Consider the following 26,981-nt stretch of genomic DNA (forward strand, 5'->3'; position numbering starts at 1 on the left):
GAGGAGGAACACTTTGAGGAGGAGGACAGCTTGAGTGGTCTTGATGTATTTGGAAACATGACATTGTTTTAAAAAGGCTTCTCAGTGCTCCACGACTAGTCACGGTTTCCACATACTTTTTGTTAGTAAATAGTTTTTACACAGCACAGTTGAGAAGTGTTAACACAAGCAAGCCTCTCTTTTTTATTGTCTGAGGTCCTGTAAAGCCTGCTACTTCTATTCATATACGAGGGATCAGTCGAGCAGCATTTTGGTAAACAAACCGCATCACTGGGTAGCAATTGAACCCTATGGAGCCTGAGCTTTGGGAGGCTTGTGTGTCTCACTCTAGCCGGCTGACTCGGTTTACATTTTAGAAACTGCGACAGTTCACACAACTTCAACACAACTTTAACACGACATGCATAATTATAAATCATCCTCTTGAGCTAATTCTGCTCTCACACAGAATGTCAAAATATATGCGATGTGACGTTTAGTTTTTGAGATATTAACGTTTGTTTGGTACAACTCATACTAGTTAACTACCACAGAGTTACACATTTTTGGGTGGCAGTGACATCACGCTGATATATTCTATAGAGGGGGGAATGCTGTAATTCAGTTTTATGGTCTGCCAATGTTTAGGAAATAAAGACATTACTATTTAAAATTCACATGTGTTTTACAAGATGTACAAAATTTGGCCAACACAGAAACAGAAAAATATTTGGTTATTGTAATAGATGTGTGTACATTGTGTGATTATTTACATTTAACGTGTTTCCACACATTCAAGCCTTTTTTTGTGGGCTCCTGTAAAAGCTGGTAGTTTTCCTAGAGAGGGAAAAATGCTGTTTCTCTTATCTTTGCTTTTCCTAATTTTTTGAAAATAAAGACATTGCTATTTCTAATTCAGTGTTTTAGTGTTTTATAAGACGTATAATATTTGGTCAACACAAACTTGTTTTTATGCTGAGCATATGTACATCAGCAAATATCAGATATTGGCCATAACAGCAATCTTAACACTGGTTATCGCTACAGATCCAAACATCGGTATAGAACCAATTCAAGATTCAAGATTCAAGATTTTTATTGTCACTCCATGGTACAAGTATCACGTGTGAAATTATTGTGCTGTGGACTCCGTTTACGACATTGCAATAAGCAATAGGCAACAATAAGCAATAATGAGCAGCAATAGGCAATAAGGCAATATAGTGATAAGACAAGTCCGAGACAGTGGCATATTCACTGCACATGGGTGCACATGTCATGTGCATACGTTAGACGTGCTTAAACATTTTAGATTCGACGTATTTGACATACAGGTGCAAATAGCATGTACCTTATTAAACATACAATTAAACTTGACCAAAGCACCGATCCGTTCCACCTCACATGAGCTTCTGTGATATCGATTTAACAACGTTCTACAAGAGCCACATACAGCTAATAAATCGTCTGTGGTTTTAACGGGTGCAGTGAGCCCCTCCAGCGTTAAAGTAAATGTAGGCTTCGGCTCGTGCGAACTGCTAATGAGGCGATGTCTGTCTTTTCTTCTTTGAAAACTACCATCACACAATCGACATACGTCTGGTATTATTTTGCGAGGAGTGTTAGCTTCTTTCGGTGAGGTCGCCATCTTTATGCCTGTGAGCTCTCCTCCCGTCAAAAATGTTCCGCCGACACAAGTTCCACCCCGAAACGATTTTCCTAGGGCACTAACGTTAAGCACCGCCCAAGACGAAGCTGATTGGTTAACCCAAACAGAGCATTTTTTTCGCAATCCCAAAATGGAAACCTGCGATGCCAGACTCTCTGACAGAAAGGAAGAGAGGCTGGCTAGCGAGACTACTATAGTAGTGACCTGGCCATCAGGTCATGTAGAACTCTATGATGCCATCAATGATGTCACTCGAGCAATTTTGATGTCATCGGTGATGATGTGCCCCCGTGTGAAGCTAACACTTGGTTCACAAAGTGCACACCTAGTAACTTGGTATATCCATAGCTAAAGATTGCAGGGAAGCCACGCCATTAAGGTTAATTGATGGTTACTGTGGTGTGTCCTTGTTCACGGTGTTGGGGGGGGGGGGGGAGCAGAGGGCCCACATTGAGCTCTGCGCTCCTGTTAAACAAGGGCACATTTACAAAATGCACTTTATGTGGACCAACCAAACAACGGTCATGCTGGCCTCAGCTAAAAATGAAACTCAATTCTATTTGAGCCAACTGATAACCTGACAGCTGATTCAGTGCTCTGTGACCTGACAGCTGATTCAGTGCAACACATTTAATGGTCTTGCTGTGTACAAACGCAAACACACCACAGTAAATTTACCTTTATTAGACTGTACTGTCTTTCTTGAAGGAGTATCAGTAAGGCCATTTCTTTTTACCTTTATTTATGCAGGGGAGTCTCACTGAGAGCAATTGAACATTTTGCTCCTTTTATTCCTTCCTTCCTCTTCCGTTGACTTCCATTTCTCCTTCTCCTACCCTCACTTCCTGCTGATGTAGAAGTCACAAACCTTCTCCTACCCTCACCTCCTGCTGATGTAGATCACAAACCTTCTCCTACCCTCACCTCCTGCTGATGTAGATCACAAACCTTCTCCTACCCTCACCTCCTGCTGATGTAGATCACAAACCTTCTCCTACCCTCACTTCCTGCTGATGTAGATCACAAACCTTCTCCTACCCTCACCTCCTGCTGATGTAGAAGTCAGAAACCTTCTCCTACCCTCACCTCCTGCTGATGTAGAAGTCAGTCCTTCTCCTACCCTCACCTCCTGCTGATGTAGAAGTCAGTCCTTCTCCTACCCTCACCTCCTGCTGATGTAGATCACAAACCTTCTCCTACCCTCACTTCCTGCTGATGTAGAAGTCAGTCCTTCTCCTACCCTCACCTCCTGCTGATGTAGAAGTCAGTCCTTCTCCTACCCTCACCTCCTGCTGATGTAGAAGTCAGTCCTTCTCCTACCCTCACCTCCTGCTGATGTAGATCACAAACCTTCTCCTACCCTCACTTCCTGCTGATGTAGAAGTCACAAACCTTCTCCTACCCTCACTTCCTGCTGATGTAGATCACAAACCTTCTCCTACCCTCACTTCCTGCTGATGTAGAAGTCACACCTTCTCCTACCCTCACTTCCTGCTGATGTAGAAGTCACACCTTCTCCTACCCTCACTTCCTGCTGATGTAGAAGTCACAAACCTTCTCCTACCCTCACCTCCTGCTGATGTAGAAGTCACAAACCTTCTCCTACCCTCACTTCCTGCTGATGTAGATCACAAACCTTCTCCTACCCTCACTTCCTGCTGATGTAGAAGTCACAAACCTTCTCCTACCCTCACTTCCTGCTGATGTAGAAGTCAGTCCTTCTCCTACCCTCACTTCCTGCTGATGTAGAAGTCAGTCCTTCTCCTACCCTCACTTCCTGCTGATGTAGAAGTCAGAAACCTTCTCCTACCCTCACTTCCTGCTGATGTAGAAGTCACAAACCTTCTCCTACCCTCACTTCCTGCTGATGTAGAAGTCAGAAACCTTCTCCTACCCTCACTTCCTGCTGATGTAGAAGTCAGAAACCTTCTCCTACCCTCACTTCCTGCTGATGTAGAAGTCAGAAACCTTCTCCTACCCTCACCTCCTGCTGATGTAGAAGTCAGAAACCTTCTCCTACCCTCACTTCCTGCTGATGTAGAAGTCACAAACCTTCTCCTACCCTCACTTCCTGCTGATGTAGAAGTCAGAAACCTTCTCCTACCCTCACTTCCTGCTGATGTAGAAGTCAGAAACCTTCTCCTACCCTCACTTCCTGCTGATGTAGAAGTCAGAAACCTTCTCCTACCCTCACTTCCTGCTGATGTAGAAGTCAGAAACCTTCTCCTACCCTCACTTCCTGCTGATGTAGAAGTCAGTCCTTCTCCTACCCTCACTTCCTGCTGATGTAGAAGTCACAAACCTTCTCCTACCCTCACTTCCTGCTGATGTAGAAGTCACAAACCTTCTCCTACCCTCACTTCCTGCTGATGTAGAAGTCAGAAACCTTCTCCTACCCTCACTTCCTGCTGATGTAGAAGTCACAAACCTTCTCCTACCCTCACCTCCTGCTGATGTAGAAGTCAGAAACCCCAATCATGCCACTCTGCTGGTTGACTTGTGTCTGCAGGCCACTGAGGAAGCTGTGGATCTCCTCCTGCGGTATCTCTCCATCCTTGTGAGCCAGGTAGGTGTAGAGACTGACAAAGGTATGGAAGGGGATGCGTGCCGGGCCCCCCTCCTCGTCCTCTGTCAGGATCTCGCAGGCAAACTTCAGAGCACTCAGGATGTTCCCTCCCAGATCACAGCAGCACAGGGCCAAGAGCTCCATCCACACCATGTTGGAGCTGAACTCACCCAGCAGCAGCAGGCTCTCCAGCTTATCCATGGGTAGACACAGACCCCTCCATGTCTTCTCTAGTTCCTCCTTACTGCACGTCTGCCCCAGGGACAGCTGCTTGTGGAGGACCTTGACCAGACCTGGGGTCAGTCCAGTGTCAGTCTTCTGGGTGACAACATTCATCTCCAGCCTGTCCTTGACAGGCAGAATGTCTCCTTTAGACAGGGCAGTGAAATAGGCTGCAGACCAGAGCAGCACATCCCGAGGCTGTGTTCGGATGGCTGCCTTGGTGAACTGTTTGAGGATCTCTGGCAGCTCAGGAGGGAGGTGGATTTGCTGGGCACAGTACATGGTTTCTGAAACAGGCATGGCTGCAATCTTCAATCATGAATAATACTGGTCCTACTCATAGCCTCTGCAGGGAAGGCTGATGATGTCACAATGTCTATGATATCTTCACTGTCTTGTCATAAGTCACTGATACATTACTTATGTGTACTGACATCACTGATGACATCATCACTAATAATCATTCCTTTCCAAAGTCTTAGTCGACGAAGGATTTGATCGTTACTGTTGACATTAACATAAATTGTAAGTAGCTTTGTATAATCTGCTAAATGATATAATGCAGTCTAATGACATCACTCCTCTGCAGGGAAGGATTTAGGACAGAGTTGGTTGGAACTAGACGATGGCTGAAATCTCGCTTCACGAAGGTGAAGGTGCGCTGCTCAGGAGGGATGAGGACCGCCTCACGCAGGTGAAGGCGAAGGCGGATTCTGCCAGAAAGCCATTAGAAGAAGACACAATCTCACAATTGTCACAATCTCTATGACATAATTAGTGTGTCATGAGTCATTGATGATGTCACTTATTTATAGACATTGTGACATGACATCACTGATGATGTTCCTGAATATGTCACCGATAGATACATACATACAGTACTCTAAGTGACTAAACAGTGGCATCATCATCTTGGCTAAAATACTAATATAAAGTATATCTTAGAAATGGCCGGTTTACCTATTCAAGATTATATAGGCCAAGGTGATGCGGAACTGGCAATAAAAATGGTTAGGAATGTTCATTTATTCACAAATTCGCTCTTCTCACGGTTTATAGTTAAGGCCTGTGGCCACGTGGTTTGTCATTTTTGAAAAGTGGAGGAAAGGGGAAAGGAGAGGAGAGGAGATATGCAGGTATGTGCTGTATACCCTCTAAGAAAGCTCCAGGAGGAGGGGAAAGGAGAGATACGCAGGTATATGCCGTATAACGATTAGGGATTCAACCTTCAGAACAAAATTAAGATGGTCATGAGAAGCCATCAGTATGAAAGAGGCAAAGCCGCAAAACGACCTCTGCCGCATGCGGTTGATTAATTAATTGAGTAATTGATTGATTGATTACGAGCACACTAAGTCCATGCAGACCAGAAACTACAGCAGGTCAAGTCCAGTTCAGTTTAATTCTTTTGTAAATAGCTTGTTCATATTTTAATTGTAACTGTCTAATTCTGTAAACTTGTGTCATTCATATTTGAGAGGCTTATAGAAGGAATCTCACCGTGTGTGTGCTTTTTATGTGCCGACATGAAATGTGACTGCACGGTCCATATCTCTATTCATATTTTCTTGCTTATACTGTATATAATAATAATAATAATAATAATAATAATAATAATAATAATAAATTACAGGTAATTTTTATGACCCTGTGCGTTGGAAGTCTAGCACAACCTCTGCGTTCAGAATAAAAGCCCAACACACACTTCACACAGCCCTTCAGAGTAAAAGTCCAACAGGTTGACCAATCAATGTGAAACTGCACATGGGCATTGAGGTTAGACTTTGAATATCATAAAGTACATTTAAGACATTTTTACAGATGCGCGGGGACCCTGAGTGCACAGTTAGGGACCTTCCTAAGCGGGGGGGAAACAATTGGAGTGCCCCCCCGGTGTGTTGTTGAGCCAGGAGTGTTGAGCCACCTCCTGGATGCTGGGCCTGGTACACGGCCTGAAGTCCAGCAGGAAGGAGATGAAGGCTCGACACGACTCCGGCAACTCCAGCACTTCTGGATAGTTCACAGGCAGATTATGCTTCTTTAATTGGGCAATCTGGGCGTCAGTGTAAGGCAGACAGCCTGTGAGCGTCACATACAGGATCACACCCAAGCTCCAAATGTCAGATTTCTTGGGGTCGTACGGGACGCCTCGCAGCACCTCTGGTGGGGCATATGCAGCCGAGCCACAGTACGTCCGGCTCAGTACAGCCGGGCCCATTGCAATCCTCCCAAAGCCAAAGTCACTGAGTTTCACCCGCTCGCCCACCCGCTCGCCCACCCGCTCGCCCACCCGCCCGCCCACCCGCTCGCCCACCTGCCCGCCCACCTGCTCGCCCACCTGCTCGCCCACCTGCTCGCCCATGAGCAGCACGTTCTCACACTTGAGGTCTCGGTGGACGATATTGTTTTGGTGCAGATAGCTCACAGCATCGACCATCTGGGCAAACACGGCTCTAGATTGCTCCACTGGGAATAGGCCGACCTTGCGGATCTTGCTGAGTAGATCGGTCTGTGCGCACTCCATCACAATGCACAAGTGTCTGTTACTCTCAATAAACTCATACACGTGGATGATATTGTTGTGTCGAACTGTCCTCAGGATGTCCACTTCCCTGGGCAGAAACCTCTCCAAGTCCTCAGGAGTTTTTTTGTAATTCAAGATTTTGATGGCAACTTTGTGGCCATGCTTCCGTGAGCTGGCCAATTTGACTTTAGAGTAAGTTCCCTCGCCTAGCAGTCGCTCAACCTTATACCCCAACACAGACAGAAGCCTGTTGGTCATTGTTTGCAAACTGTCGTTTTGGTGGATTAGGCTATTCTGCCAGCAGATCTACTTATATAGCCTCAGCAGGGACAGATGTATGACATCAATGATGAAGCCACACCGTTATTAGACTTATATAGCCTCAGCAGGGACAGATGTATGACATCAATGATGAAGCCACACCGTGATGATTATTAGCCTCCATGTCTTGTTTTTGGCCATGGCGTCGATAAGAGAGAACTGTCTGCATGTCCCCACCCAACAAAGTATCTGTCTGGAATTGCAAGTGCATTGCTGCAGTTCAGGTGTCTGGCATGAGTTTGGTCACACACACAAAAATGAGATGATGACATCCCTCACTTATGACATCATTCACTATCATCACTGATGACATCACAATTGCTCGAATGACATGGTGACATCATCACTGATGACATCTGACATCACAATTGCTCGAATGACATGACTGTGACAACATAACTGATGACATTGCAATTGGGTATGACATCATCAGTGATTTATGAGCATATCACTGTGTGTGGCATCGAGTATACAGTATATACACTATAGCCGTTTTCCCACATGCGTACCGGAAAATTACCTGTAAGTCAATATCGGACATTTCCCTTCACACTTCGGCTCGCGCATGTGGGAATCTATCAGCGAAATATTGCCTGTATGTTGGGGGGCGGGGGGAGGGGGGAGCTTGTATGTATGTAGAGAAAGCAAATGCACGAAGCGAAATGTGGAAGTAGTTTGCTTTGATGTGCGCGAATGATTAGATGATGCACTTTGAAGAAGTTGGGATCCGTGTCTGAGAGAAATAGTTGCTGGTTCGATGTTTATCCGTTCACCTGCGTCGCGTTGAAGCACTTTTTACAGACTGGCTTCGTTTGATGTGTCCGGGCTTGCCTTGCCTTCGGAAATCAGCACGCCCACACATGAAGCTGACATAGGCTACCGCTCTTATCACAAGATCATTTCGCCAGTTTGCTTTAATGTGCGCGAATGATTAGATTACGCCCGCTGGAACATTAAGCAACGTGTGTAGGCTACACCTCGCCCATGAGAGAAGGACCGCTGTCGCGGAAAATGACTGGACCCGTTTCCCACTTGGTCTCCCTTAACCCATTGATACCGGCGCGCCTTCTCTAGAGTCGCCCTCTAAACCTACTGCACGTTTGTAAACAGCCCCTGTAAACCGGCCTTTTTCGGAGAAGTTGCCAGAGCGGTCGGCGTTCACTAAAACCTTCATATCTCAGGCTCTATAGCACATATAAACATAAAATAAAAAGCATTTGAGAGCTTAACCCTTTGGCTTTTCGTATTATATTTGCCCTAACGTTATTTTTATTTTTTTTATTTTTTTTAACCCCCAAAAATAAAAATAAAGATTCTAACGCATTTTAAGAAATGTTAATCAAGATTATGTAACCCTTCCAACTAAAAAGCCACGGGTTTAAGCTCTCAAATGCTTTTTATTTCATGTTGATAGCTACTATAGAAGCTGAGGAAATAGGTTTTGTTGAACCCTTGACAATTACTGCAGCCTAACGTTAACGTTAAATCATTAGCGACCTCCGTTTTGCAGTCGTCTTGAAATACGGCAAATTCGCCAAAAGTCACTCACCCAATGAGCCTTGGCTAGCGTGTCAACAGTCACATCATAATCTGGGTGTGGAATCTTCTTATTCATTGATGTCTTCGTCCTCAAAGTAAGTTATACTCCGTTCAGTTCATCAGCGTTAGCATTCACTTAGCTTACTGTCTGAGTCTGGCCATGCAGAATTGCCACCGTGCAGCAGAAGAACGTGCAGTAAAACCTTGAGGCTATTGCAGATTGGAACATGAGATAAATAAATCTGAAATTAGGTCAGCAGCATTAATTTTATCCTAAAGTTTAATGGGAAGTATTCCTGGACCGGCGCTTCCTTGATTTTCTGCTGTAGTTCGAGCTTTGAAAAACTGTCCACACGGTCGAGGCAACAATAAAAAATAAAAAACTACAAAACCCACAATGCATTTCACCTCCGCCACGTCTATTTCAGCAAATCATGATGCATGTAATCGGTCACATGTCTTGAAACAGTGATATACACGTACTACGCGTCTGCGTCGCAGCCGGCATGAAAGGTAAAGGCCTAAACATGGTCGTCCGTCAGAGCCTCGCCCCGCCCTCCCCGTGTGACGGCGGGTGGAGCGCCGTCCTACGGGGAGGGGCCGCCGTCGGCTGACGGGGGCTGCTCGAAAATGTGACTTCACGGCGACGATACGTGCGTGACGACAGCTGCAGGAGAGTTGTGATTGGCCGTTGCCTTGGCTCTTCGTCGTAAAGTCGCCTTTCAAAGCATGATGTTAGATTATAACGAACTAGTTGTGTGGCTTAGCCTTCCCAAATGTTGAGGGTCGTTTTTTAGAATTTAATACATAGAATTGGGAACGTTACATTCAATTTCATTCAGACTGCCTGGCACACAATCTCCGCCATTTTCACACGGAGCTTCCACAGGAGGAGGGGGGTGGGAGGAGGGAGGGTGTAGTGGCGTCCGAGCATGTAGGGCTCGCTGGCGCCGCCAGACGGCGAGACGGCTCCAATTCGAGGCGGACGGACGACCATGTTTAGGCCTTTAAGAGCATACCGCTCTTCTGACTGGCTCGAAACTGGTGAAATGTCGGCGACGACGGGGTCGCGCTTATATACCGGCACAACGACTTTCCCACATGCAGGCAATAGACCACGTTCCGGTCATTTAGCGGCACAAAGCGCATGTGGGAAAACGGCTTATGTAGAAGGAATCTCCTGCACTACAGCCCCTCCACAAGGGGAGATCGGTGCTCTCAGACTAGGACAGAATACTGGAAAGGTAGAATTGACTGGAGCACACAAAATCACTGGCAAACAAATTTAATAAGGTGCAAAAAGTAACGTTTCGACGCGAGCAGCGTCTTCGCACCTTATTAAATATATATGTACACTACTTCTTCTATGGCTTTCGGGCAGACTATATATATATATATACATACATATATATATATACATACATATACATACATATATATATATATATATATATATATATATATATATACTGTATATATCAGCGATGATGTCATCAGTGATGTCACTCGAACAATTGTAATTTCATCAGTGATGTCACTTAGTGATGTCATCATCAGGGTGATGTAATCAGTGGTAAGAGGAGGGCATTTTGTGTCAAGTCTTGTCCAGGAGAAATGGCCGGGATTAAAGCCCTGCTCAGCCTGTCTTTTGGAGGGGCCATTGGCCTGATGTTCCTCATGTTGGGGTGTGCCCTCCCTGTGTACGACAGATACTGGCCCTTGTTCCTCCTGGTGTTCTACCTCCTCGCTCCCATCCCTTACTGCATCTCACGGAGGGTTGACGACACAGACTCAGCCAGTAATGCCTGCCAAGAGCTGGCCATATTCCTCACCACGGGCATGGTGATCTCAGCCTTCAGCCTGCCCATCATCTTCGCTAGAGCTGAAGTCATTGCCTGGGGGGCGTGTGCGCTTGTGCTAACGGGGAACCTAGTCATCTTCGGGACCCTCCTGGGCTTCTTCATGGTCTTCGGATCCGACGACGAATTTACTTGAATTGAATTGAATGGAGTTGGCAGCAGTGATGATAGAGATCTCCTGTTGGAAGGAACGCCTCTCCAGTCAGGACAGGAATTGGAAGCAGTGATGAGTGATAGTTTGATGACCTCTTCTCCGGTGCTCTTCCAGAGACCACAGCCTCACTGAAGGTATTGATTGTATAAACAACATGATGAGACTGATAATCACCCTGGGGGACTCCGTCCTTCTGCTTCCTGGGTTCCATCATCAGCCGGGACCTCAAATAAGAGCTGAACATCAGAGCTCTCAGCAAGAAGGCACAGCAGAGGATGGACTTCCTGCAGCAGCAGAAGAAATTCATGGTGCCAAAGGCAACAATGGTGAACTTCTACACCTCCATCGTTAAGTCAATCCTCACCTCCTCCATCACTGTCTGGTACGCTGCTGCTACTCTCAAGGACATCAGCAGACTGCGGTGCATCATCCGCTGTGATGAGAAGGTGATCGGATGCAGCCTGCCATCCCTTTAGGACCTGCAAAGCGCCAGGATGCTGAAGCATTCTCGTAAAATCATGGCCTACCCCTCCCACCACCGACATAATAAACTCTTTGAAATGCTCCCCCTCGGCAAGAGACCAAAGATTCTCGTCACAAGAACAGCTTCTTCCCAATTTAAGGAAATGAAACTGGGACAAGCATGCTTGTCACTTTATTTGTCACACAAGACACCACAACATGCAGTGACCACCACACACACACACACACACACACACACACACACACACACACACACACACAGCACAGCATGGAGCAGAGGGCAGCTTTTCAGTGTCCAGCGTCCGGGGACCACTTCAGCTTGTTATCGTCGCTGGTCAGGTGACGATCTTCTGCATGTTTTTAGTGGGGGTGCATGTTGTGTGATGTTGTATGGAGAAACCCCAGGGGTTCAAACCACACAGAAAGACCCCTTCACGAGATGGCCCACCCGGGGGACTAGGCAGCGAAGGCATGGGGAGACATGCGCCCAGTGCCACCTCCAGCGCCCTCCAGCGCCCCCCAGTGCCACCTCCAGCGCCCCCCAGTGCCACCTCCAGAGCCCCCCAGTGCCAACAGCATCCCAGTGCCACCTCCAGCGCCCCCCAGTGCCACCTCCAGCGCCCCCCAGTGCCACCTCCAGAGCCCCCCAGTGCCAACAGCATCCCAGTGCCACCTCCAGCGCCCCCCCAGTGCCAACAGCATCCCAGTGCCACCTCCAGCGCCCCCCCATTGCCACCTCCAGCGCCCCCCAGTGCCACCTCCAGCGCCCCCCAGTGCCACCTCCAGCGCCCCCCAGTGCCACCTCCAGCGCCCCCCCAGTGCCACCTCCAGCGCCCCCCAGTGCCACCTCCAGCGCCCCCCAGTGCCACCTCCAGCGCCCCCCCAGTGCCACCTCCAGCGCCCCCCCAGTGCCACCTCCAGCGCCCCCCCAGTGCCACCTCCAGCGCCCCCCAGTGCCACCTCCAGCGCCCCCCAGTGCCACCTCCACCCCCCCCCCCAGTGCCACCTCCAGCGCCCCCTCCAGCGCCCCCCAGTGCCACCTCCAGCGCCCCCCAGTGCCACCTCCAGCGCCCCCTCCAGCGCCCCCCAGTGCCACCTCCAGCGCCCCCCAGTGCCACCAGCATCCCAGGAGAGAATGGAACCCAGGACCTTCTTGCTGTGAGGCGAGAGCGCTACCACTGTGCCATCGCCCATCGGCCTCATAAACAAGGCTTGAAAGCCCCCATTGCTAAGGACATTATCACCCCCCCACACACACACACACACACACACACACACACACACACACACACACACACACACACACACACACACACACACACACACACACACACACACACACACACACACACACACACACACACACACACACACACACACACACACACACAGCCGGGTCAAAACAGGCCATAATCCACTGACATGAATTTACGGCATCCGTTTCATTGACATGTTGGTTCTCTTGCCAGAGATAATTTGTTCCTATTATACATGATATTATTCTCTTTGACTTCGTCGTGCACCTTTTGGATTGTGGCTTCCTGTTTGTCACTCAGGTGCTTTTTGATTTGTGTGTTGTGTATGTTGGACTGCACTTTAGATTTTTTTGTGATTTTGTTTTTCTGTGTTGTTTTTGTCTTCTGACTATTGATGTGACCGCTGCGCTCTAATCTGTTTATTACCTACTGTGGCAATAAATGTGAATCTGAATGTGATTGCAGGAGGCGCAACATGCCAACATATTAGAGACGATTTTAACTTGACAACATAAACATTCAAAATTCAATTTGAAATTTCATTTCGTTCTACCAGACCATCTGGCCTCAAGCCCTGGGAGGGTGTTTGCAGAAATTGCAAAGCGCTCTAGCCAGTCAGCGACCTCCCTCGTACGGTAGTTGACATCATAACCGGCCAATCAGGAAAGCAGCTGGCAAAACAGTAATGGCTGCTTCCGTGCCTGTCCGCCTCGACGAGTAACGTCAACGTTCGTCGACTTTAGACAGCCATAAAGTGCAGTTATTATTGCAAGAGCAGTTTCTCGCCGGAAAATATGTTTTTGCCGTTCTCCCGAGTGCATTTGGGTGTTTTTTTTTTCTCTTTTGCAGTTTGAAGACAGATTTAAAGGAATATCTCATTTTAAATTAGCATTAGGATTACTCCACTTTCATTTTTTTATATATATTTTATTTGCAGTTTTAACAACATACAAAACAAACTCTCATCCAGAGACTGACGGAAAGTGAGTGAGCAGTCAGGGTTCAGTGTCTGAGTCAAAGACAAGTCAGTGGAATACATAGCTGGTGAAAGAATCAAACCTGTGATCTTTCTGCTACGGGATTGACAATCTAACACCACTAAGCCTGATGTCTTTACTATAGGCCTGGGAGAACAATATTGGTGCTTTCAGAAAATATTTTTTACACAATGAGATTTTTGATCAATAATCATCAGTAATGTGGACATAATGACTAAGTGGGTAAAAGCAAATAATAGAACAGTCAGAAAATTACATCACAATTGTACATCACTTTACTACTGTAATAATGCAGCTTTTAAACCCAGGAAAAGACAACACTTCTGCCGTTATATCATGGTATTATGATATCCAAAATCTAAGCTCAGACACATTTATAGAATATCTCTCATACCAGACCATATTCAGCTTGGTCTCTTTCTGCTGACCGCAGATCATGGTTGTTTTTTTCATAGTTATCTGTGGAGTTGGTCGCCCTGCAGTCTTGATCCTCAACTTTGTTGCATGATCCAAACTGTAGAAAGGCTGTGACAACACAAAATCCACAAGGTTTTCTTCGCCATCCCACTCTCTGTGTCTGCGTCCATGCCTCTCCTTCAAAGAAACAAGATCAATAGAAATGATTAGGCTACAGACTGCTTTACCATCTACACTGTAACAGGCCACTTAACGACACTAGTGCTTCCACACATCAATGTGGTTTACTGTATAATAAAGTTTTGGTTTGAAAATGTCATAAATGTAAAGCCTTATTAATCCTGTGAAATAAACTCCTTGTTAAATAGAGCTGATGTCATCATTACTTAATAATTTGTTTTTAAAAAATGTAATCAATAATTGGGGTTAATAATGCATGGCACACATATGGGATCCGGGGGCTCTCGTTCTGATGGCAAACAATTTGGGAGCTTTGACTCACCTGAGCAGCTGCCATGTTGTGCAGCCCATCTTGTCCTGTGTGAGCAGAGTGGTCTATGCGCTCCCCGGCCGCGACCTGATGCTGCCTCACCCCCTCAATAGCAGCAGCACTCTCCTTCAAGGAAACCAGATCAATAGAAATGATTAGGCTACAGACCGCTTTACCATCTACACTGTAACAGGCAACATCAAACTTAATTTCAGTTTAATTCAATCACACAATCCTAAAACTTGGGTGCTGGCTTGACAGATTCCTCAACTGCAATAACTTTTATGGCAGAAGATGTAGCCCAGGCCAGTGTTTATTGAACTTGCTCATGTTAAGGAGCCCTAAACTACAGTAACACAAATTACACCACGCACCCCCATATAGATAAGATTTTGTTCCAGGGTCCCCCATCTGATAAGAGTTTTGCTAGATGTTTTATCAGACATTATATGAAACCCATGACCAAAATAGTCGTACATTCTGTGATTGTGTTACTTATGGATGGAATTATAGTGAAAATAGATTAATCCCCCCTTTTTGCTGGGTAACCCACTTTGAAAACCACTAGCTTAGACTACAACTGTTGCAAGAAGGTGAATTTTCACACATTTTCAATGCAGATTGAGGACAAATAAGATGGATGTCCTCTGGTGCATTTTAACGTTAGGTGCACCCAGGAGAAAGAGAGTTGAAGTGGGAATAATTTCTGGCTGAGCAATGTTTGCACCTCAAAATAAAGTAAGATATTAAGGCTACAGTTAGTCGGTCAGTAAAAGGTTTGATGGATGAACAAATCAATCAAAAACACTTCACTATGTCCAACATAGGCTACAAGTTTTGTTTCATTCCATTGAATTTGGCAGCGCGGAACGAAACATGGTGGAACAACATGCAATTAAACATGCAAATTGCATGTTTCGTTGCGTTTCGCCATTGTATTAGGAAATGGCGGGCTATTCAGCATAAAACAATATAATAGCGCTGCTTGGTGGACGCCGAATTTAGTAGAAGACCTGGATAACTCAAATTTAATTGACTTACCGGTACTTGCATATCCAATGCTGTCACAGCTGTCTGTAGTCGGTGCGCCGTGCAGCCGATGAGGTTGCAGCAGTATCCCAGTGTTTGCGACCTCGGGAGCCTCCGTGTACCCCGCTGCAGTCTCTAAACTTGTTGCAGAAAATCGCGTTCGGGCGCTCATGCAACGGCTTGTGAGCTAACTTACTGTTTGATAATAAAAAACAGGGAAAGGGGAAAGTATAGGTGCTACTACTGTCTGTAAATCTATCTATGAATGTGTCAGGTTGTCAGCGTGGTCATCATTTCCTAGTTCCTACTGACAACGGAGCTAGATTCAACCAGAGCTCTGGATTCAACAAGATTTTCAGACGTAGGCTATTCAGCATTGGACAATACAGAATGTCAATCAATGTCAAGCAATCTATCAATCAAACAACAACCAATTAGGGTTTCACCTGGTTTCACGGGCTAAGGGAGAGCTCCCTCCTACAGTAACTGTAGCTCAATCTGATTCGTTGGAAAACACATCACTCCACTGTTTTCTGTGAATTGCAAGTCTTTTTCAACCAATCTTATTTTTTCATTAGATAAATTACCAAATAAATCAAGCTCACAGGGCGGGTGTTTTTTTAATCCCCTCCCCCATGCTGGGACCAGGGCCAGAGTGACTCTTCTGCATGGAGCTATATAATGAATGAAAAAATGAGCGTCTGCACATAAGAAAAAACACATTTGATTGATATTTTATTATAAAAAAAAATATGAAAAATGAAAAATATAAAAATAAAAATAAAAAATATATTTTTTTAATATATTTTTTTTTTATATAAAATCCCCAATCTAATAGAGGAGGACCATCCTCCTATGCCTCACTGGAAAAACCTCCTCTGATATATATATATATATATATATATATATATATATTATATATATATATATATATATATATATATATATATATATATTATATATATATATATAATATATATATATATTATATATATATATATATATATATATATTATATATATATATATATATTATATATTATATATATATATATATATATATAATAGCATGTGGCAGTCAATCTGCTGCCATAATTGAGCCCATCCGTCTCCGCTGCGATAGCCCCTCCATATGATTTAGTTGCCGACACCAGCGTCTTTCTGAAAAGTTACATTATTCTCAGCTGGGAGCCGGCAACACGCTGTGAAAAAGCGGGGTGCAGCGCACTTTTCAGTGCAGAGCAAACGCAGAGCAAACGCAGCAGAGCCACCAGAGACACTCCCACGGAGGAGGAGGAGGGGGGTGGGGCACGCAGGGCAGCATACAACCATTGACAGTAAACACAGACCCAGACAGCAGGCTCGATGGACAGAGACAGGCAAACAAGCTAGAATATCTGATGCCCACCAGCAGTAAATCAAGACCAGCAAGAAGGTGTAGGGTCTGCGCACGCAGGGGCCAGCGCTGCTGGTTGCAGCTAAAAAATATTATTTGGCCAAACAAAATTCCTTTGTTTTCACTGTTTTATTGAAGGAAATTATTTTTGAGGTGTCATTACATCAGAAAATATTAGCTTCAGAGTCAGTGATGTGCTTGAAATGCTTCATTTCACAAAAGGCTAATTATCCCAGCTTCTAAATTGAAACGTGTGTTTTTGCTGAAATCCACCTATCTTCTCCGGCTGATAACTAAAGAACGGAAAATGATATCAATAAACTTTTTTTTGCTGGTGATAGAAGAGAGTCTCATCGTTCTTTGGGCGTGTTCGGTGTTTACATAGTAATATCACACAATATTCTGTGGGCCTCGAGAAATCACTGAAAACGCTCTGAAACTCTGGCACTGGGAGCGTCCGTTCTCCAAAAGTGGCTGGCACTCAATGAGTTAAAAAATGATTAACATCGGCCGATACCGATATGATTGCCGATATATCGTGCATCCCTACTCATCACTGTAGACCATCATGGCTTCACACACTTGGGTGAAAACAGTGTATTGTGGAGATGGGGCTTCCCTGAAGGAGGCCTGGACTCACCTCCTCCTCCCTGCTCGTTCCCTGCTCCTACAGGGCTCTGCATGCCCGAGGGGGGGCTGCTGCTCACCTCCACTACTGAGAGAGAGAGAGAGATAGAGAGGGGGCCGAGAGAGAGATAGAGAGGGGGGGACGAGAGAGAGATAGAGAGAGGGGGGTGAGAGAGAGATAGAGAGAGGGGGCCGAGAGAGAGATAGAGAGGGGGGGACGAGAGAGAGATAGAGAGAGGGGGGTGAGAGAGAGATAGAGAGAGGGGGCCGAGAGAGAGATAGAGAGAGGGGGGTGAGAGAGAGATAGAGAGGGGGCCGAGAGAGAGATAGAGAGAGGGGGGCGAGAGAGAGATAGAGAGGGGGATGAGAGAGAGATAGAGAGAGAGAGAGAGAGGGGGATGAGAGAGAGATAGAGAGAGAGAGAGAGAGAGAGGGGGACGAGAGAGAGATAGAGAGAGGGGGGCGAGAGAGAGATAGAGAGGGGGATGAGAGAGAGATAGAGAGAGAGAGAGGGGGGCGAGAGAGAGATAGAGAGATGGGGGGGGGGGGATAGAGATAACTGGTTAGTCTGGACAGTAGTCATGGAGACACCAGACTGATAATCGTTACATAATGTGCACACACACACACACACACACACACACACACACACACACACACACACACACACACACACACACACACACACACACACAGATGAGTCCCCTCATCTCTCAGGCAGATGTGAGGGCAGCTAAGACCCCTCCTCTCTCAGGCAGATGTGAGGGCAGCTAAATGGCCTGCATTTATATAGCGCTTTTATCCAAAATGCTTTACAGTCAGTAGGTACATTCACCCATTCACACACCGATGGCGGCAGGCTACCACGCAGGGTGCTGGCACACCAACAGGAGCAATTTGGGGTTCAGTATCTTGCCCAAGGACACTTCGACATGCAGACTGGAGGAGCCGGGAATCTAACCACCGACCTCTTTTATCCAAAGTGATTAGTGGACGACGCGCTCTACCTCCTGAGCTACAGCCGCCCGCTAAGACCCGCTAGCTAAGCTAAGAGACCCCTCCTCTCTCAGGCAGATGTGAGGACAGCTAAGACCCCTCCTCTCTCAGGCAGATGTGAGGACAGCTAGTCAGACAAACCATGTTTGTCATCAATGAAATAGATCACAAGAGCGTGATGTTTATGCAACTTAGATGTGCTGCCTTCAGGGCTGAGGGCTGAACCCTAACCCTGTGTCTTGGCATAGGCATGTAACCAATCAGATAGTGCTGTGAGCGGGACACATTGACATGTAACCAATCAGATAGTGCTGTGAGCGGGACACATTGACATGTAACCAATCAGATAGTGCTGTGAGCGGGACACATTGACATTGGGCAGAGACGTATAGGCAGAGAGAGGCAGCTGCATCAGAGTCAAAGTAGCAAATAATTAATGGAATGTATCCCAACTCTGTTTTTGGGGTGAATAATAATTATTACAATTATTTGTTTATTTAAATTAATATTCTTATTTCTTTGTATACCACTGCTGAGCAGCTCTCGTTCATCAAATAGGCTAAGCCTATTTTAATGTTGTTGGGTTTTTTGTGAGTCAAAGTAGCACATTTTAAAATTAATTAGAATTTTTTTATACGAAAAATGATCCGATCCGTGACATCAAATCCATGACACGATCCAAACCGTGAGTTTTGGGATCCGTTGCACCTCTAGTGTGTGTGTGTGTGTGTGTGTGTGTGTATCAATCCATCTATAACTTAAGCTACTAAGGGCCCTATCGTTGTAGGGCGCTATCGTTTGCGCTGCCTTTGCACACCTCTTATTGCTATCTCCCCAGATATCTGCCTCCACCGTCCAGTTTTGCGCTGTGATGACACAGGTGTAGGCGTGGCCCAGGCGTGTCGGTGGGCCTCTAGCCTATCATGTGTCTCGCGCAAGTGTCATTTAGCGCTGTGGGGAAGATACCGTCGGTATGTGCCGAGCGCAAAGAGAGGTTTGGGAGTTGCCCGTTCCAAAATAGGCAGTCCAGCGCAATGTGTTAGAAAAAATCGCCTTGGGTGCTCTCAATTTTAATGCCAGGAAATAGCTGGTCTTAGCGCAAACGCAGACGTACGCCTGAGCGCAGACAGTATTCTCCGGCGCAGTGCAGGAAATCCTCGCTTGGATAGGGCCATTAGGCACGGCTCGCGCGCGGACACACAATTCCTTCCTCAGAATGACACGTTGATTTTCAACTAACCTACACTGCAGAAAAAAACACACCTTGATTTAACAATGAGAATTCGTTTGTCATGGTTTTTTTGTGCGAAAAAGTGATTTGCGTTTTGAATTGGATTACCAGGGGAACGAGGGTCTGGCCGGGTGGGAGTCTGTGTGTAGCGCGGGGAGGGGTGCTACCTCTCCCCGGAGGTCGGTGCACAGGGTGGGTAGAGGCACTGCTGAGGCACCGAGGCAGTGCTGTGCTGTGCTGTGCTGTGCTGTGCTGTGCAGTGCTGTGCGTGGTCCCGCGGATCAAAATCACTTTCTGACACAACACCGGCCAGTAGGCTATACACTACAGTAACCAGTATAATACAGTAACCTCTCCCCCTGCACAATTGCACCATGCAACAATAGGTTATCCCGAGTGGACAATTCTGGTATAGGCTATTGAAATAAAATCTCACACATCCCTACCCTATTAAAGAAACTAATAGGCTATTTTTAAATGTGTATGTTATAGCCCGGCGATCCTCAAAGTCCGGACTCCGGTCCGCATCCGGACCGAGACACCTTCCTATCCGGACCGAGCCCTATAACCTACAAATCATTGATAACTTACATTTTCACGGAGCGTTTCTATTTTAACCGGCACATGCTATTATAGTATTTACGGTACTACTGGTTTATCTGCCAGGAAGCTCACAGACCAATGCACGCGCTGTAAATCATCACACGTGATGCTACTCGGCCAATCAAATAAGCGAATCGTTTCTCACTTTTGCTTCGAGTGGTGCTGCGAGACACACGGACGGAGGGGAGGCGACGCAAGGCGAGAGATACTGACATAGTAATTTCATGTGGTGTGCTCAAAAGAAACCACTCTTACATGTCCATTCATTGTTCTTACGGGCAGATTAAAAACCAGTATGTCTCGTGTGAAGTGCGGTGCGATCCTGACCGGTCTATGGAAGCGCCACACATGAGCAAACACACATACACACACCAGGGCACACTCACTGCCCAACGCAACAGCATGCGAGGTTGATCGACAGACAGACAGACAGACAGACAGACAGACAGACAGATAGATAGATAGATAGATTGTTTGTTGGCTGAGAGTGTTAAATGTGAAATGGAGTGAAGAAAAGGGGAAACTTATTTCTCTTAAATTTAAGCACTTCATTTTAAGATGCACATTTTTCCAAAGCACTCTGTTGTATGTTATTTTTAAATGCATTATTTTACTTGAAATGAGAAAAGAGAATTTATTTATTATAGTAGGCTAGTTATGTATAATTAATCCAGTTAAATATGAAAACTGTAAATAAGCATTGTTGATGTTTATTTTGATTTAACAGTCAGTTGTTGACTACATACAGACATTGTACCATTAGGCTACTTCAATCATTGAGTTCAATGGCACTGAATCATAGCGTAAGCTACGTTACAATGTTCCGGACCTTTGCCTGAGGAAATTTTCTCTAACTGGACCTCTTTGAATTTTAATTGAGTGCCCCTGTTATAGCCTATATCAGCCAAACGGCTAATTAAAAGGCTACTAATTACAAAAGCATCAATTTTCGTTACGAATCCGAACTGATTCATCCTCCAATTCTCTCTTCCCTCTCTCGTTCTCCCCCCCCCCTCTCTTTCTCTCTGACTCTCTCTCTCTCTCCATCTAGGCTATATTTTCTCTCCCCGTCTTTCTCTCTCTCACTCCAGTCCTGAAGCGGATAGAGACTGAGAACTGAGTCTACTCTCAGTGAGGAGGAAGCTGCTGACGTGACGCTGTGGTTTTATGGGCATGACCACACCTCCACAATGCTTTTGGGCATAAACACGCCTATACAGTGATGTGCGCCGAGATGACGTGAAGCACAGCGGGCCGAAACGCCCACAATTAGGGCTTTGCGCAGCGCTATTCCAGCGCAAAACGGGCGCTAACGCAAATCGGGAGGATAGAGCCCTATAAGTGCCCGGACACACCATACGCCGAAGCTACGCTGAAGCTATGCACCGTGGAGGCACTTTCATTTCAGCGTCCTCCATGTGAGAGTGATCACACCAGCAGCGCGCCACACCACACTGAAGCTACGCTGCACGCGTGCTGCAGCGATACTTTCAGCTTCTGTTCTATTTCTCAAGCGTGCAGCGCGCTGCACACGAGCAGCCAGGCATGAAGTCAATGCAAGTTGTGAGCGGGGACAGCGCAGAGCCGGGCTAAAGAGAGCGAGGCGCGGACAAAACACACCAGGGTTACACACCAGCTTCTGGTGTGAATGGCAAGGCTCCTCGAAGCTTCCGTGAAGCGCTGTTTCAGCACTGCTTCTGACATTCCTATGGTGTGAACCAGAGGTAAGACACATCAGAAGCTCTTAATCAGCTTAGACTGATCATCACAGAACAAGGTGTGTGTGTGTGTGTGTGTGTGTGTGTGTGTGTGTGTGTGTGTGTGTGTGTGTGTGTGTGTGTGCGTGCGTGCGTGCGTGTGTGTGTGTGTGTGTGTGTGTGTGTGTGTGTGTGTGTGTGTGAGCAGTTGGACGTCAGTCTCTTTAGGTCGGTAGCACAAAGAGCCAGCAGGTTAACAGGCTAAATAGAAAGAGAGAGATTGAGAGAGAGAAAGAGACTTGCTATTGGATCAGGCTGCTTCCTGTCTGCTGGCCAGAGGAAATCCAATTAAGACTCCTAGTCTGACCTTTGACCTTTCTGTGTGTTTGACGAGGGGGCAGCTTTCTACTTCTGCATTGACGGCAATGCAACAGTTGCAAAAATGGCAATTCCTCTAATGGCCACTTGAGGCAGGCTGCAAGAGTGAGTACCGCAGGGATGAGGTATTTTTATAAGCTTTATCCAAAAATCGCTGCCATTTGGTTCAGCAGTGAAGTCTATGGGGTTTTAGAATGGGGATTTCACTTAAATGCATAAAATAACGTCTGTGGTTAACAAAAGTTTATGGGAATGTGAATTTGGGTTCAGCATGATAATCTTCCCAAACGTGAATAACTTTTATGCCTTTTGAAGCGTTTTATAAAAATTGTTTCCGTTCCAAAAGTCACTTTTCCTCTCAAGAACCCGGAAGTATACTTCCGGACTCATAATGCGGAAATTGTATACTTTTGAATGGCCAGTGTGGGGCGACGTGGGTACTGCATAGGGATGGGCATTTTAAGCAATTTAAATACTCGAGTACTCTCCTTCTGTTATGAACGAGCACTCGAGTACTCGCGCGCGCGCGCGCGGGGGGGGGGGGGGGGCGGTGGGGGTCTGTGTGATTACTATGGTAATGACGGAGCAGGGGTAATCTGCTGTGTGTGGGGCTGTTCACACATAACGTTTGCATTTTTGCATGGAGAAAGCGTTACCTGGAGCATGTGAGGAGAGGGACTGACTGACTGTGATATTAGGTGAGGTGACGCTAAGCTAACGTCTAAAGCCTACCTCAGACAGCATCTCCGATGGTTGGATGGATGGCATTAGCGCTTCGGAGCGGACAATATTGTTGTCAAACAAGCGAAGGCTCAATTCCAATACATGTCCATTGTCCAGTATCATCCATTTTACTTTATGATCACTGTTACACTAACGTAAATCCACGGATTACAAGGTCCGGTGTTCTGCCAAAAAGAGAAAACTGACCACTGACCAGTGTGATTAACGTTGCAGCTGCAGCTAAATAGTGATCACCATGAAACGATTGTCTCCCAAAAAGCGATTCTTTCTCCACATTTCTTGTGACTAACGTTATGGGAAACGACAGTGTAGTCAGTAAACTACTGCAAAGTTTTGAATGAATTTTATCGGGCGTGCGCTATGAAGAAGCGTGCATCTTTCTCCTTCGGGAGCATATCTTCAGCCACTATTTTCGGGATGAGCTGGAAAACTTCCGGTTAAAACTTTCAAAATAATGTTACCTAAACAAAAGTAAATAGCTTATTTATGCACGTTGGACGAGAAAAGGCTATTTCAACGAACGAAGCAGCAAACCTTGTATCAAAATACTCGTTGTGATGTTATATGGCGTGAAACTATGGCTGTAACGCATTACTCAAAATAAATAAGGTCACAACTTTTATTTTGAAATCAACAAAGCGGATGACGTACTTGTACATTCTGGCTGACTTGACGCCCGTGCAGTTCATGCTGCCAGATCCACATAACGATGCATGCATAGATTTAGACCATTTTAAAGGGGTGGGGAGTGGGGCGAGTACCCGAACAGCGGAAACGTTACTCGAGTACTGACGTTATGAACGAGTACTCGAGTACCCGAGTACTCTCGCCCATCCCTAGTACTGCAGAAACAAAGTAGTTAACATGGAAGTGAATGGGCAAATGAGCCGACTTCTGTCTCGGTCTATGTCTTAAATAAACACTTTGCAAATGAGTTTATGGTCTGAATCAACAATTTCAAGTCTTTTTCATGCTCTCATGTCCTCTCTTTTCTAAATTATGGTCCCATTTCGAGGGTAATAGACACTGACCTAAAGATATGGACAGAGCTATCCCATTGATTTAATATGGACAGAGCTATCCCATTGATTTAATATGGACAGAGCTATCCCATTGATTTTGGTCTCCTGTTTGGAGTTGATTTGTTGGCTGTCGCCATCTTGATTTTTCGTCAGCAGAGTGGGAGGGAATGGGTTGAGCACAGCTCACATGAGATGGGAGTTTCCCAGAGCTGCAGCTCCGCCTGCTATTGATCTGTGATCGGCAAGCTACGTGGTCACTGGACAGGTGATCTGTCAATCATCCCCTTTTCTATCATTTATTTTACTCCATTTATTTTACCCCACTGGGGGGGGGGGGGGGGGGGGGGTTGGCCACTGGTAATAGACGATAAATACTTTGGATAAATAAGAACAGTAATACCTCCGACCGGTGAGAGGCAGCAATGTGCCGCAAGGCATCTAGACTGCCGGAAAGCTATTAGAATAAGAAGAAGAAGAAGCTTGCTAGCAACATAGCAGATTAGCAAGTAGTAATTTAGCAAACTATCAGAAACAGCATTATCTTTATGATGTATTAATAATGTTAGTAGACACACGTAACAGTATAGATCACCAATTTCCAAATGGGATTTTTGAGGACCGGCCTCACAGCTCATCACCTCGGCACATGGTGAAATAACCTGATAAACTGGTTTGTGAGGCTCTGTGGTGATTAGCTAATGTCTTTGTAGCATTGTGATCCTGATTTAATGAATTATGGAAGATAAATGTTGCTTTAACAGATGAAAATAAACTTCCGGGGCCCCCCTGTGGCTGAAAATGGAGGCCAGCTCAATAGTCAACTCTTCCTTGCCAGCCATGCTGTTTGCTAAGTTAGAGAAACCTGGGATCGTAGGAAATTTTTATTTAAGTTTTGTCATGAAAAAATCTGTCAGATTATTAAACCAAGTTAGGAATGTTTTGAATCTACCAAATGTTTCTGTCGACACGTCAATTTGTTTCAATCACTCTTTTTTTGCCCCATGGTCAGATAGAAACTATCATGCCTGGAGTGAGAAGGGGCTAGTTTCCATCAAAGACCTGTACATAGATGGTCATTTATGCATCCTTTGATCTACTGAAGAGGAAGTTTGAATTGCCCGACACGAACTGGCTCAAAATATTGGGGGAAAAAAGAATAAAGGAAAACGGTAGATACAAGTAATAAAAGTTCGGAGACTAATTAAACAAAAGACTCCACCCACTACTCTAGCTTACTCAGCAGGAATTTCTTCAGAAGGTTTTTAAAACCACTCAGACAATGAACCTTCGTTAGGGATCTTGTTCGACTCCTCTCTCCCGGGTAGAGGAGTGAACTTCTCCCCACCTTGCTTTTTAGCTTTGGTACTTTCAAATCCGCTACACTGGCTCTTGGGTTCCGGCCATGAGCGTCCCGTACAAATTGAAAATACTTAGTAAATAGGTTAACTGTGCCTGGCTGAGCCACGTGTAACGTATAGGGCAAGCCGACTTAATATAAGTCCAGTGTGCAATAAAGATAATTGGCACGTAATGTATACTTACTCTACGTATTTTGCTTACTTTAGACGTATTCTACTTATTTTTGCTTCTATCGCATTTACTACTGTTTATTCTATGCTATGTTGTGTTCTTATTCTGCTTATTTTGCTTACTATCGCATTTACTACTGTTTATTTATGCTATGTGTGTTCTGTGAGCGAGCTACTGTAACTTGTCCCAATTTCCCCCCGGGGATCATTAAAGTCTTTCTGATTCTGATTCTGATTCTGATAAAGTAATTTGGACAAAGGTTGTGTAATATTTGATACACCATGATGAGTTTGAACTGTTGAACTCTACTTTCACAAACACAGCATGTCTTTAGACTGTGGGAGGAAACCCACACGAACACGGGGAGAACATGAAACTCCACACAGAAAGGACCGGGTGGAGATTCGAACGCACAACTTTTTGTTTGACTTTGTTTATTGAACCTACACGGCCTTCTTACTGTGAGGCCCCTTACGCCCCGTGCAGACTACAGTGACGTTTGTTGCGTGTAGACGCCGGCTGTTGCTGCTGCCCATTCATTTTGTATTGGATCGTGTCGCCAGGTATCCCAGCATGCTTTGCAAGGTGATGAGCGGCGGACAGCAGCGACGAGAGGAGGGGCCAGTTTGAAATCCACCAATTGAAGACGGAAATACAGCAAGACAGCCAATCAAGCTGCAGCACTAAGCGACCAGCAGGCAACAGCAGGCGTCACATCACAACATCCTCGAGTTATTATCTTTGACATTTTCCTTTTTTCTAATTTTATCCACTTTGACTTTTCCTCATCTCTTCTGCTCTTTTTCTCTGTGCCTTTATTTAGATTTTATTTGTGTGAAACACTGTTTGAAATGTACAGAGGCAACGTACGTGTGTGTGTGTGTGTGTGTGTGTGTGTGCGTGCGTGCGTGCGTGCGTGCGTGTGTGTGTGTGTGTGTGTGTGTGTGTGCGTGCGTGCGTGCGTGTGTGTGTGTGTGCTCGCGTGCATAGCCACTCGACTAAATTACCTAAACAAACATTCTGCCATTTCACAGTGACGCACGGGTCTCCCTCCACTACTACACACACACTCTGTCCCTGTGTGTGTGTGTGTGTGTGTGTGTGTGTGTGTGTGTGTGTGTGTGTGTGTGTTAGTCATTTTGGCCAGAGAGCAGCATTCCACAGTAGCGAGCGTCTGACGTCAATCTGTAGACATTTATAGCCTGGTAAACACACACACACACACTCACACACACACACACACACACACGCA

At 45.8% G+C, this 26,981-nt stretch overlaps 1 protein-coding gene and 3 pseudogenes across 4 annotated transcripts in view; 1 reads left to right on the forward strand and 3 right to left on the reverse strand.

Annotated features, from left to right (window-relative positions):
- hdac5 (histone deacetylase 5) overlaps window positions 1–26,981 on the reverse strand; it is a gene marked incomplete at its 5' end in the record, with an annotated part of 151,888 nt that overhangs the window by 105,083 nt on the left and 19,824 nt on the right. Inside the window, one exon of the mRNA XM_083649484.1 lies at window positions 17,542–17,616. Coding sequence (XP_083505610.1) covers window positions 17,542–17,616 — 75 coding nt within the window. The remainder of the gene's footprint in view (window positions 1–17,541; window positions 17,617–26,981) is intronic.
- On the reverse strand, window positions 4,089–4,736 carry LOC310787845 (ropporin-1-like protein pseudogene; annotated as a pseudogene). Its single transcript has one exon. The product of its transcript is annotated as a ropporin-1-like protein pseudogene (transcript).
- LOC310787846 (testis-specific serine/threonine-protein kinase 6 pseudogene) lies at window positions 6,295–7,218 on the reverse strand (annotated as a pseudogene). The gene has a single exon. The product of its transcript is annotated as a testis-specific serine/threonine-protein kinase 6 pseudogene (transcript).
- On the forward strand, window positions 10,435–10,815 carry LOC310787847 (leptin receptor overlapping transcript-like 1 pseudogene; annotated as a pseudogene). The gene has a single exon. The product of its transcript is annotated as a leptin receptor overlapping transcript-like 1 pseudogene (transcript).

The sequence above is a fragment of the Poromitra crassiceps genome (assembly GCF_964638095.1).
Source record: "Poromitra crassiceps genome assembly, chromosome: 13".
NCBI classification, from domain to species: Eukaryota; Metazoa; Chordata; class Actinopteri; order Beryciformes; family Melamphaidae; genus Poromitra; species Poromitra crassiceps.